The sequence below is a fragment of the Leuresthes tenuis genome, unplaced genomic scaffold (genome assembly GCF_036924035.1).
Source record: "Leuresthes tenuis unplaced genomic scaffold, fLeuTen1.0.hap1 SCAF_15, whole genome shotgun sequence".
Lineage (NCBI taxonomy): Eukaryota > Metazoa > Chordata > Actinopteri > Atheriniformes > Atherinopsidae > Leuresthes > Leuresthes tenuis.
The window spans coordinates 23177038-23190397 of NW_027325369.1; the positions used below are offsets into that span (position 1 = coordinate 23177038).

General features: G+C 43.0%; 1 protein-coding gene across 3 annotated transcripts in view; it reads right to left on the reverse strand.

The window, feature by feature from the left end:
* Positions 1–536: 536 nt before the first annotated feature.
* kif26ab (kinesin family member 26Ab) overlaps positions 537–13360 on the reverse strand; it is a 66746-nt gene continuing 53922 nt past the window's right edge. For all 3 annotated transcript variants that reach the window (XM_072364764.1, XM_072364765.1, XM_072364766.1), the window contains 11 exons: positions 13147–13359; positions 12237–12330; positions 11402–11664; positions 10389–10572; positions 9752–9911; positions 9238–9400; positions 4732–7972; positions 3956–4149; positions 3132–3155; positions 2667–2817; positions 537–2578 (listed from right to left, as the gene is read on the reverse strand). In XM_072364764.1, the coding sequence (XP_072220865.1) occupies positions 2394–2578; positions 2667–2817; positions 3132–3155; positions 3956–4149; positions 4732–7972; positions 9238–9400; positions 9752–9911; positions 10389–10572; positions 11402–11664; positions 12237–12330; positions 13147–13359 (4872 nt within the window). In that variant the 3' untranslated portion in view covers positions 537–2393. The remainder of the gene's footprint in view (positions 2579–2666; positions 2818–3131; positions 3156–3955; positions 4150–4731; positions 7973–9237; positions 9401–9751; positions 9912–10388; positions 10573–11401; positions 11665–12236; positions 12331–13146; position 13360) is intronic.

Here is a 13360-nt window from a genome sequence, read left to right on the forward strand (position 1 = left end):
GTTGACACTCTTTTGATTAAACCTTGAAGTTCTTTATTTTCTATCACTTAGAAAACTGTCCGAAGCTGAAAATGTAAATCTCAGTCAGTGGATATTCATTGATGCCACATTTTAGAGCAAACTACACTATCCATATAACACAGGGCATATCCCAGTGTTCTTCAGCACTAAATTCTGCTGATTGCGTCATTGTTCACACAAAGAGCAGTGACCCAGCACCACTGGAAGCAGAGCATGTCCATGTGTTTTACAGCTGAAGTTGTTGGCTTCAGTGCAATTTCAAGCCTTCTTGATTGATTTTAGTTAAATCTGTTCAATGATTGCTGTTCCAGAATTAGTCTCCGTTTCTACCTCTTTATAACCTGGCTTTTATATTCCTAAAATTTACTGTAGATAGTTTGCACTTTGTTGTGAACTCATTATTTCCACTGGTGAAGTCATCTCCCTCTGGTAGACTTGGATAATGACAAGTCTACGTCATGGAGAGTGTTCTTCACTTGGTTGGATGTTGTGATGTGATATTTAACACCGACTCATTTGTAAGAAGAAACATTTTATTCACAAGTACTGTAAAAGAGAACACAAGCTGCCATATTGTACATTTATACACAAGGTTTGAAAATCCTATACAAAAACAAAGGTATTAGAAAATATGGGTTTTGATATGAAATATGACCTTACATATAATCATTTCTTGGAAAAAGTTATCGGTTTGGTATTAATCATCTAATTAATGAGCCTAACCCCACATTAGTGAAAACTGAACTTGGTGTAAAAAATTAGAATGGTAAAAATGGAGTAGAAATCATCGGTAAAAATGATTAAAAAATCTCATGCAGCATCTTCAGAGAGGGCCTGAGAGTACATTTTTGTAAAAGAAACAAAAACAAAGTCATATTTGTCATAGATATAGAAACCGAACACAACAAGACACATCATAGCCCGTCTACTTTTAGGAACAATCATTTCCACCGATCATCTTTGTTTTCTCAGTGTCAGCCGTTTGATTCATAAGCACATTCTGGCAGCTTCGAAGAGCTGATAACATGATTGATTCTGCTGAACAATACCACAGTCATTTGTTCCGACTCACTGCATGCTTTCATGGGAAACTAACAATTCAGAGGTCTTTTTTAAACACTAAATTAATGTTGGTGTTTTTGTTCATTTAAAAAAAAACAGTCGAGGTGTGGACAAAAGTGGCCAGACTTAATTTTGACCTTAGGCCTTTATTGAGTTTTTTTTAAAGTAGTTACAGTAAAAAATGTACTGGAATGCATAGAGCAGAGGCTTGGGGGGAAAAAAGGAAGAGGCTGGCAGACTTGTGCTGTCTCATCTGTGCCTCTTTGTCTTACAGTCTAGAGAAAGCCCCCTGTCCAAGCCCATTTGAAGAGAAACTGGGCTAACTGATGAGCACCGCTATCAGTGTCACCATTCATTATACCATCGTCACATGTGAGAGAAGGGCAGTCTCCCAGGGTTGCATGACCACTTTTTCAGGCACCAGAGAGAATGGCTGAATCAAGAATAATCACTCACTGTCCATCACAGTGCCCTTCTGATTGATATGTTTTGGCTTATTCTCTCATTCTCAGTTAGACAAACATGGGCAAGTGCAGCTTTACCATCATCACTGCTGCTCTACCATAGTGCATCCACTGAGTCCCATTTTGATCAAGGCAACTGTAGGGAAAAGCATTCACTTTGCCCTGCAAGCTTTGACAATCCAGCTGGCAGGAGAGGAGTGACAACAGTAAATGCAGTCCTTGATGAAATAACAAAGTCCAGTTTGAAAATTTAGAAAACTACATAACCAGAGTTAACATAAGGCGCAAGAGGCTGAATGAACATGGATAAAATGCTGACTGAGGTTTGAAACGAGAGAAAAGGCAAAGTCTGGGAGCGCAATAACATTAGCTTATTGCTTCTTCTTTTTTTCTTTATTTTTCCCCCTTGAAAAGATAATTGTACACACCACATTTATTTAAATACACTATACAATGCAATATAAAATATTTTTTCTTAAAAGCAATATGTTCAGGGTTTGCTTAGGTATGCTGAAGATACCTGCACCATATGAAAAATAATGAGTAAGAAAAAAAAACAATAATAAAAAGGCACTTCCAGGTGTCGTTCATTGACTTTTGAATAAGTGATGGCCACTGCCTTGCCATAGAGGCAACATCATTTGTGCTCACACTTCGTTTCTCTGCCATGTCCTAGACAACGAGGCACTGTAGCTAGGTGGTCAAGATTTATAATGTAAAGCGCCGCTCTTCTCTCCTCTGTCTCTTGTTCTTTATTCCAGTGCTATCTATACACTGACTGCTACATTTCTTCTTCCTCTGTCTTCTCACTTCCTCTTCCTTTTCCACCTCTACTTTCTTTTGTCCTCAGACTTCGATTTCACGCAGTCCCTCCTGAGTGCCCGCAGTTGACGACATGCTGATGTCGAAGCACGTCACCATCATGACACGTGACTTGCAAAGGTTGACACAGAACTCCAGCTCCTCTGTAGCCTGTGCCAAGGCTTCCAGGTACTCTGGAGACTCTTTATCCAAATTCTGGTCCACCTCAACTAATGAAACAAACAATAAAGTGTTGTTATATGGTGTAAAGTTGAAGTGTAAAATTACAATTAAAAAAAATAAATAACATTCACTTACACTCTCCTACCCACTTGCTGGGATCCATCATTAGTCGGGCCTTGGTGTCCTCCAGCTCCTCTAACAACACTTGATGCTTTGCCCTCAGTTCTCTCACTTGCTGTTGCCTTCTCTCCAGCATCTTTAGCTTACTGTTGAAATACAGCAAGCCCTGAGAGAAAAAGGATGTATTGTTAATTACAGTTACCGTGTTAATCTTGCTTGAGTTGCTTAGTTTGCTGAAGTAGCTTACAGCAAACAGTCAGAGGCACAGTACAAAATGCGAAAACAATTGGTGAGAGTCTTTGTTTAAAAGTGAAATGAAGACAAACATAAACTCACAAGTCGATTCAGACCACAAAAAAGTATTCTGAGAAATAGCATTTTAAGTAATCATGTACAATTAATAAAAGATCATCAAATCTGAATTTCAACATTTCCCCCCTCATGTTATTAAATGTCAGTCACTGTAAAAAATAAGCTCACCTTGTCAACATCTTGGAATGGTTGCTGGAAAAAAAAAAAAGAAAATAAGTTGGCATGTTGAACAAGATACTATTGAATAGCAGAAAAGCAGCAAACTGTCTGTATTTCAGGTCAAGATAAGGATAAAAGATTATATTTCCTATATGAACGTGAATCAAATGACAAGCTATAGCTGATTTAATGTCCCTATCTGGAAGCGCTGAACTTGTTGGAGCGGTTAATGATCCACAGAATAGGAGCCAGCAATAAAAAGCCAACAGGCAGCCAGTGATGAGTGCAAGTGATGAGCTGATTTGGGGTTGTGTTTGGCAACCTTGCATTTGTCACACATTCCCCGACCAATCTTTTCATCACCATCTTTTTTTCTTTAATTTTTACACACTTCCATATCACCACCATCAAGAGCAACCTGAGTCCTCTTTAATAGCCAAAACAATTAGCCCCATAAGTAATAGGCTTTTGAACCCTTGACATTTCGGAGGAATGCTGCCAAAATACCAAGCTCTGGGAGTCTGGACACAAGACGTTTTAATTCCAGGATTTGCTGCTGAGCTGACTGAAGGTCAGGCGTCTGGGACATATTATTCCTGTCCTGCTCTTTAAAAATAAACTGGGAAGAATGGATCTAAGAAATTCCCACAATGTACTCTAAGTCCATATGGCACATCTTGAGCATGTATGGCATTAACATTGCACTTGCAAAATATTGCTGAGGCTTAGCAAGTGGGAGTCACAAGACTTTGACCCAGACAAGATATTATAGAAAACAAGTTCAGCAAGATGAGCAACCACATAAAGCGAATCTGGATTGACCCTCTACTCACCTCTGCGGTTTCCTCCTGACGTCGTCTTTGGAGCCGTTCCACATCATCAATCTCATACACTTTGATCTCAAAGGGCTCCTTCAACGGTCCAGACATAGGAGGCAAGTCCACCCACTGGCCTGTTGTGCCCACCTTCTTCCCCAGGGTTGAGGTGTCTGGCAAGGGTGCTGGGATCAGCCGCCTTCGCTGGAAGCCTACAAACCATGCGTGTTATATTGTTAGACAACCACAAGTTAAATTGCTGACATAGTGTGGTGGTATTTTTATGCTGAGATATAAAGATATGCAAGGCTTTACACAGGATGGCTGAGATGTGGTTATCGGATATTCATAAAGGTTTCATGAGTTACTCCTCTGTAATTTCACAGCTCAAATAAATTCAAAAGATTGTTTTAATGCACATTATTCCAAATGGTTTGCTTCAAGATGGAAAAAAAATTGCACCAGGTCACCATATTTAACTCATCTAATCTAACTCATCTCCACATCAAAGTCATCTTAATTAAATCATTCCCCATCTTTTTCAAATACTGTATGAATAATGTATGTTGCTGATTCAGTAGAAGAGAAAATCCAATGAAATACCAACTCATGACTTTAATAATTCAATTTCATTTGCAAGAGCACTCTTTTAGTTTGTAGTTTCTGCAGAAAAATGTCCTTTGATAGATGCCAAATACACTTGTATTACGAGTATATGGGTGCAATGACATTTGTACATATTGCAAATGGCTGCCCTGTTATTTGAAAAAAAACCCACAAAATTTACTTCTCACCATTAGCTCTCTTCTTGGGATACTTGGAGCTCTTTGCTCTGCCTGAAGACGACATGCCACTTTCGCTCATGGAGTCGTGGGCTGAGGAAGCGCTGCCAGTGGCTTCACTGTCTCTGATCATGCTTTCATATCCGCTGCTGCCTCCACTGTGGTAGAACAGAGCTGTGCGGCCCATAGCTGGAGGCAGCTCCCCACTCAACACACTGCTGTTGTCGCTGCCATGGCCACTGCTGTAGCGTTGAGGCCGCCTGGGTGCAGTGATTTTACTGTATGGAGAGGGCAGTATGGCTGTGGGCGATTTGTCATCACTCACATTCACCCCACTGTCATTCCCACTGTCTGAATCTCCTGAACCTCTCCCGTGTTTGCCTGATATGTTGCCTGTTGCCAATTCACTCACACGACTATTTGCAGCCCTGATGGCCTGCTTTGTGCCCATGATGGTCCCTCTTCCAGGTTTACTAGTGACTGAAGCAGTAGTCCGAGGGGCTGATGTTCGTCCTGATGGAGGGAGGTTGGCGTTAGTGTTTCTAGCAACAGTAGAAGCCAGAGATTTTGTGGAGGAGCTAAGGCCCTTAGAGCTGTTGGCTGACAATGACCGTGCCTTACTACCATTCACTGCTCCTAATGCTCTGGGATTTACAGAAGCTTTTACCTGACCAAGTTTATTAATATTTCCTCCACTTGGAGCAGATGGACAGGTAGCTATAGGAGAACTAGATGAATTAGGAATACCGAATCTTGGAATAGACTTGCTGGACTTGCTTCCCAGACTTGCCCCACTGTTTTCCCTACTAAGTGCAGCTCGAGAACCTGATAAAGACAGACTTTCACACCTTTCCAGGGACATCTGACTGCCATAATGCAGCCCAGCCTCTCCTCTAGGCCCTTTAGCCTTCAGGCTTGAGGTAACTTTGGCTGTGTTGAGGCTGGAAGTTTTAAAACTGGTGGAGTCTACTCTTTGTCGTACCTCAAGCTCATCCTCTGATACAGCTGTTCTTGCCCCATAAGTCCTCCCTGCCTCCCCATATGCTGACTTTAAGGCACTTTGGGGCAGCAGGATCTTAGTCTTGTGTTCAAGACTGGACTTTCTCACTGGAGGAGGAGGAGGCGAGGTGTAACCCGGTTTAGGGAGGTTACTTGCTTTTTGTGAGCTAGCCTTGTTGTTTTTCCCCAGAGAAGAGAATTTAAGGCTTGTGGTAGATGCAATGATATCTTGCGCTCCCTTGAAGTCTGGAGACGAATGGATAACGGGCACTGTTCCCAGGGTGGTGGCACCTCGTCTCAGCTGAGGCATTTTGCTAGGTGGATTCTTAATGGCTGATTTTTCACAGCCATCAACCACCCTCTGGGATGAGGTAGGCCCCTGCACCTTGGGTGGGCGAGGTACACTGTTGCTGTTGTTTGATGGTTTGCTGGAGGGAATACCACTGGGGGGATTTCTGATAAATTTGCTGGTGCTGCTTGAGTCAGAAAACTGAGGTTCTGGGTGGTTGTCAGCACGCTGCCAGGGATCCGCCTGCTTAACCTCTTGCCTTGATTGATCTCTACTGCTGCTGCTGCTACTGCTACTACTATGAGAAATGGATGAGGTAGGCTTAATCTTCCTGGGAAGACTGGACTGGACTATAGATTGGCCCTGTGGAAATGGGGAGGAGCTAAGTGAGTGAGCTTTAGTTAATTTAGATGTGAATCTGAGAGAGCCTTTTGTGGATTCTGGTGATGGGGGACACTTTGTCAATGATAGTTTGCTTGAGGCAGCACTATCACTGTCTTGTTCTGAAAAACTAAACCCACTGTCATTCAAGGAGTTCTTGGCATCTCTCGGAGATGATGCACAATGAAACATCTCAAGGGAATCAAAGTAAAAGGTGGCCTCTGGTCCCATATGTTTGGCCTGTGGAAGGAAAACGTCCGTAGAATGAGCTCCTTCACTTTCCAAGGTGCAAACGCTAACCTCACTCAGCCAAGAGCTGATGGATGAACCCCTGCTGTCTATACACTCTGTTGCTCCTTCCTTAAGGGATGTGACCACTGCAGTGTTCCCCTCTGATCCTCCCACAGCTGATGTATAGGCATCAAATTCATCATTGATACTGCTGATGATGCTGACAGGTCGGGAGCCTGAAGCCAGGGCCTGAAGTGAGCAGTCGCTATTAAAGCTAATAATGCTTGATGGCCGACCCTTTTCCACAATACTGCCAATAGACAGCTCTTCCACCACAGTGAACACCAGCTCATCCTCTCCATTCAGCTCAACAGGCTGCTGCAAGGTGACGGTAGCTCGAAGGATGTCCCGATCCATACACCTTTCCCTCAAGGTTGAGCGCACCTGGCACACCTCCACTGGAGCCCTAAGAAATGGGGAAGTGCAGGGATCCCTTCTTTTCACAGCTTGATGGCTCATTCCCACAGGTGGCATTCTGGTGCTGGATCTTTCCTCATTGGCTGAATTTTCTTTCTGCTGTGAAGGAGGTGAGGCTGGCTTTGGCAAAGCTTTCTTGTTGAAGTAGACCTTCTCCCTCACCACAGGCTCTGAGTTTGGCACTGCAACAGTTGCCATTTTGTTTGTACTAACCAAGCTTTCAGAGACCAAGGCCTTTTCACCATCAGCGCTTGTTCTGCATATATTTTGAACACCCTCTGATGGAAACCTTTCTGAAAGTATGCATTGCCTCTTGGCATTGTCTGCTGTAGATTTAGTACTGGGACTGCAGGGTGGTTGTGTGAGGACCGGTTTGGGAGATTGTTTGGTTGAGTTGTCCTCTTGGTTGTTAGAAATATTTGCAACAGTCTTTGGTGAATTGGATTTGTCAGTCTTGGGGCTGGCCTGGCTCCGCTTGCCCTCTCCAACAAAGGCAGTGGGTTCCTCGCTACCGTCTATACACTCCAGCCTCTCCTGCAGCTCGGCAAATGTGTTGCATTTAAAGAACTGGTCTCTGTCCAGAGGGCCCTCTTTTGTAGATTTCTTCTTGTTCAAGGAGGGAATGATTGGAACAAATGCAGGTGGTCCTTCATTGTCACTAAGTTCCCTATCCGAGATTGCAGTTCCCCCAGGGCCCACGTAAATAACAGTATCACAAGACTGTTCACTACTAGAGGAGTACTCTGGGTCACTGAGCAGGGAGGGTAGGTCTGGGTCCAGGGCTACTGTACGAGGGTGGAAGGGCCTTAGGTGGGGTGGCCGGCGAATCCTCCCTTCCTCACAGGAACTTTCCCCTCCAGATGAACTGGATGCATACTTCAAAGAAGAATTAAATCAAGAAATTACTTTCTCATTAAAACAGTTTTTCTACCTGAAAATCACAGTTTGAAAATCATTGCAATAACACACTGACTAGGATCAGGTTTGGCCTATAAAAGCTTTTTCTGTCTATGTATCTTCAGTCTGTGGGTGCAATCTTCCAGGGAAGAGGTTATTGCATAGAACACTGAGTGATGATTTGATCATGACAACTACGGACACAACAACCCGCAGCTGGAAACCGGCAGAACAAGCACTGGCTGCATTATTTCACGAGCTGCCTACTAGGCTGCTTACTGAGCAAATCTAATGCTACCAGGTTAAGAGATTCCTTTTCCTGTTTTGTGTGGTTGTACATTGTGTATGTGCTTTTTCTACATAGTGTAAACTGTATTAAAGCTGTAAAGTCATGTCCTAAAGTTAGGAGGGCGCATGTACAAAGTAAACTTGCAACGTTTATTTAATTTAAGTATATGTAAAACTAAGTTGCCTGATGGTATGGGGTGTCAGATTTTTGGTCTGTATGTACATTTGATAGGTTGTGATCCAGCACACGTTGCCCTCGAAGTGGCATAGGAGTCTTGTAATTACCATTTGTGGCCACAGAGGTCACCTCTTCTCAGTAAATGATTCATTCTTTGCAATTACAACAGTGAGGTTTGAACTTTTTAGAATATTCTTGTAATCATCCATTGATTTAAAAAAAAAAAAAAAAAAAAGTACACCTCAATAGTCACACATTGTTGCATGTGAACTTCATTATAATCCTCACAGAGACCAGTACCAAATAAATACATGCTACCATTCTGCCTAATTATCTGGAGCACATATTTCCCTAATCAAAGGAACTGCATTACACACTTCCTTAGGCAGTGGTATTGATTACATTATTATATGTTGAGGAGCTGAGAAAAACTAGTTCACATCTACAGTGTCCAAAAAAAAATTAATTTGCGCGGCATTAATTTGCTTAATAACTCCAAAATCACAGGGGGGTGTAAAATATAAAGACTTAAATTGGGGCTTGAGTAATGATAAATATAATCAAAGTTGCACATTTATTCTTGTATAATAGTTTGCATTTAAAACACTGAAAGAAATGCTTTTTTTTTATAACAATCGCATTGCACAATGAAAAACATTAAATGGAGTATTGTAATGAGTTTTAAAATGTCTGTAACTGGAATAGCTTACAAGACTGATCAAAGAAGTATCAATAACTGCATTTGTTTATCCATAGATATTACAGTTTATCAGTGTACCTTAGATTTCTTCTTCCTCATGCGGTGGATGCGGGATGCCAGCTGGATAGTAGTGAGTGAGTCAGCATAGTTGGCCGGACAATCTGAGATGTGGGCAATCATGGTGGTTCTGCAGTTGATGTTGCCGAGGGACTCCCTCAACAACATCGTCAGTTTGCTGTCCCTACAGTGTGCATAAACATTGTTATTAGCAAACAGCACAGTCATATTTCAAAATGATGACAAAGGTAGCTGACATGACTCCAGGGGGAACCGCTTTAAACGCTGAGATGAAAAATACTGCCAAATGACAGGTCGTTAATCTTTTCATTACTGAGAAACTATATGATCTTGTGCAACACCAGTGAAAGCGGTTATCTGAGGCTAACTAAACAGACTAAATAAATAGTCACACAGCAAACGTGCAAAGCTAAAGATGCATGCAGTGACTTGTTTCAAACAATTGACCTATAGATGCAAATTCTCAGAAGCAAAAGCACATTTACGGAGACAGTAAAACTAGTATATTTTTTACCTGTATGGTATGTGTTTTGCTCCATTTGCTAGAGCCATTATGACGTTTCCTAGTGCATTCAAGGAAAGACACAAGCCTCCCCCTCCGTCTCTGCTTTTACTCAGGAGCTTTTCACAGCTCCCCAAGTCGATAAGGTGCAGCCTGCTCCGTCCACCAGACACTGTGCCAACAGCAAGAGAGGAACCAGGTGAGCACAGCACAGACACTCCCTCTTTGAAGCTAGCTCCTCACACACAATGCCACAATCAGTGTGTCACAGGTCTGTTTGAGCTGTCTGCTTTATTTATGAGTAAGATTCTCACACTGAGGTGATTCAAATTGCAGCCAGACTTCCACCCAATGTATAACTCATGGATTCAAAGAGTCTCCTTTGTCAACACGTGTAAAAACAAAAGAATCCATCTGGATTTGGTAATATAGGCCTTTTCAAATGATTCAAACCTTTTGTGAACAAGCAGGGGTGATTCCTTTTTTCATATTGCTTAAATTTACAGATATTGCAGATTGTATGGTACTTTTTAAACACAATATAAATTATCCAGTTACATAGATTGACTTCACTCTATCAGGTTTTACTACCAATGTTAGTTAGCCACAGTTCCCTGCTACAGAATTAAAGTAATGCAGTTTTACTAACTTCCGCCTTTGCCGCTCTTCTCCATGCGGTACTGGTAAATGTGCAGTGTAAACAGCATGTGGGAGTTGCGTCGCTCATCCTCATCGGCATCTGGTCGGCTGGTGCTGCGTGCTGCGATGGCTGCATCAAGGAAGAAGGCGGCTTTCTCAGCGGTCGGGGCACGAAGCTCGCTCTGATTCTGGAGCTACAGGGTGAAAAGAGAAGACGGAGAACAGGGTTAGGGTGAGCAGAAGAGACCACATAGGGCTTGGGAAAGAGGATAGATGTGAAATGAGAGACACAAGAAAGAGAGGGGAGCTGGCTAATTGGACCCCAGCATACATTTCTTACCCATTAGAATGGGTCTCTGGGGCAATTAAAACAGCAGATATGCACGCAGAGGGAGGAGGATTAAGAGAGGTAATGGTGTAGCAGGAAGTGGGGGTACTTCCATGATGTGATGAGGCCAGTGGTGGGATACAGAAAGAAAGTAGGGGGGTGGAAGAGAGGGAAGGCAGGAGGCAGCATGAAGGAGCACACGCGTTGTTGCCGAAAGGAAGAGGAGCATCACAGAACTGCACATCCTTTGAAGTCAGAGTCCACAGTTATGCCCAAAAAACAACATCTGTCAGCAACACCTGTCAGTGCCTTCTAACCTACAGTCCTCCACCATCCCCCAATAATATTTCTATTGTGCTATAAAGGGCTAACTGTAAGTCATATGTAATAGATGTTGACAGAAGTATCAATACAAAAAATAAGAAAACTATCAATAACACAGATGGGTTTAGTTGGAGTATCAAACAAGGATTTCAGGAGCAGGTAGGACAGAGCAAAATGGACTGGGAAGTCCTGGGAGAACAGATCTCACACACATGCACTCACAAGAAACTTTAAGCATCTTTGAAAGAAGAAGAAGAGCTAGATCATAGACAGAAAAAGATCAATACTCAGACAGACTAATACTTAAACCCACAGAGAGAATGAAAGGATCAGTGAGCAAAGAGAAAGTGGAGACATGGAGCGCTTCTCACCTGAGTGCCACAGATGGGATCCTCTCTTAGATGGATTCCTGGGGACTGGCCTTCCTGCAGGCTGCCTGTTGACACTTCAGACAGCAAGTCCTTCAGCTCTTCATCTTTTCCAAAGATTTCCACAGCAGACACACGGACCGAGAAGCGCGTGCCAGTCTTCTCCTTGCGTTCGTTGATGAGCTTGAAGAGCCAGGATATGGCACAGGGCACAATGCCTAGGCTCTGAGTGGAGCTGTCTTTGCCAATCATGGTGTATGTCTTGCCTGGGGAAGTGTGGTAGGGAGAGGGGGATGAAAATGGAAATATAACCTTGTCTGGAAGCCAGCTATGCTCACTCTATTTTCATGGTAAAATGACTTATTCTACCAAATGGTCTGAGAGTTTCTCAAAGAAATTGGCACTCATCGGATGTTTTCTAAGAGTTATTGTGTTAAAGGGAAAAAAAGGCAGATGTCGTGATCTGAGGTAATATTCACCACCAATGAAAATGAAATGCTTGTCCAAGGACCTATTCCTGAAGCAGCAATTCTGTTGAGAATTATCGCTAACAGCAGCAGGAGGAAAGCAAGCTCTTCAGCCTAAGAGCATTGGCCAGAACAATTACTTGGATTTTAATTACAGACTGAGCCCTGAAGCCTGGATGCAGCACTTTAGCTCTCACCCAGACCTCAGACTCACTACTCATTCTTTTTCCTCCAATTTCCCATTCCTTGACTCACCCCAGTGCACTGCTAAGCCAATTGTGGACATGAAGTGTAGCTAACAAAGAGCAATGATAGTTTTTCTTCTGCTAACAAAGGCACTTGTCTAATCTGTTGCCAGTGGAGGAGCTTACCGAGCTTGACTTGACCAAAGCAGAAGATGCAGCCATCTGCACCATTCACCACAGACTGGATGACCTCAGCTACTGTCCCTGAGCACACCTCAGCCTGTGAGAAACACAAAGAACCCGTTCACTGTTGTTTTACAGTTCAGCCACATCTGAGAAATAATGTAAGGTAAGCATACTGCAAACAGTTTATCCAAAAGGATATCCTATAAACATAAAAAATGTTTTATGGTTTTGGTTCCACCAATTCACATCAGTGGATAAGATTTTTCATCACTCAGGAGTTTGTCTAAAGTGTAAATGTTTGGCTTGTTTTACAAACAGTTTTTAACATGAGTCCTCTGGGCAAGGCTTCTGCAGCAGAGGCCCCTTCCCATACATCAAACAGCAAACAAGAGCTCTAACAGCAGAACGGCTTGCTGTAACTTAGCCACCAGCAGTGTTGTCCCAGCGGCACAATTTAGCAGCTTGTCCTCAGCCCTGCAGCAGAAACATTTAGGCTTCAGCTATCAGGGAAATAAGTAAGCGGCTGAGGTAGGTGGTATGATGAAAGATTTTTTCTTCCAAATCTGTGAAGCAAACAAAACTGCTTTGCCCCCAAGTTACAATAAAGTAGGCATGGTTGACCACTGCCTTTGATCACAGTGGGTGTTGTGTAGTTAGATATATCTGTTCTATGAAATGAGAGGTTAGATATATGTGGAGTGGATTCAAATCATTCCTCAGATGGCTTAAAAGCCCCAGCTGTTAGGCCCACACTGGTAAGAGAGCCCCCCTGACCCAAGACAGACATTCTTCCACTAAGCCCCTGGTCACACCCTGCAAGCATAAAGATGTCCCTTCGCCCTTGAGTCGATGAATTCCCAACTAACACCTTAAAAACCCTACACACACAGACACACATACTGGCCCTTACTTGTGAGGCATCCTGGGTAAAAACAGCATCAAAAGCAAATATCTTTGGGACAGCCACAGTGGCAGATCTCCTGTGCCCTGAGCTGGAGTGTGGGCTGGATGCTGGGTCGTAGAGGGTCAGCTGCTTTTTCCTGCTGTCAACTTTCAAGAAGGATTGTGACTCTGAGGAGTCTGCAGCCTCCAGAGAAGGGCAGATTCGCATCATGACTTTCACC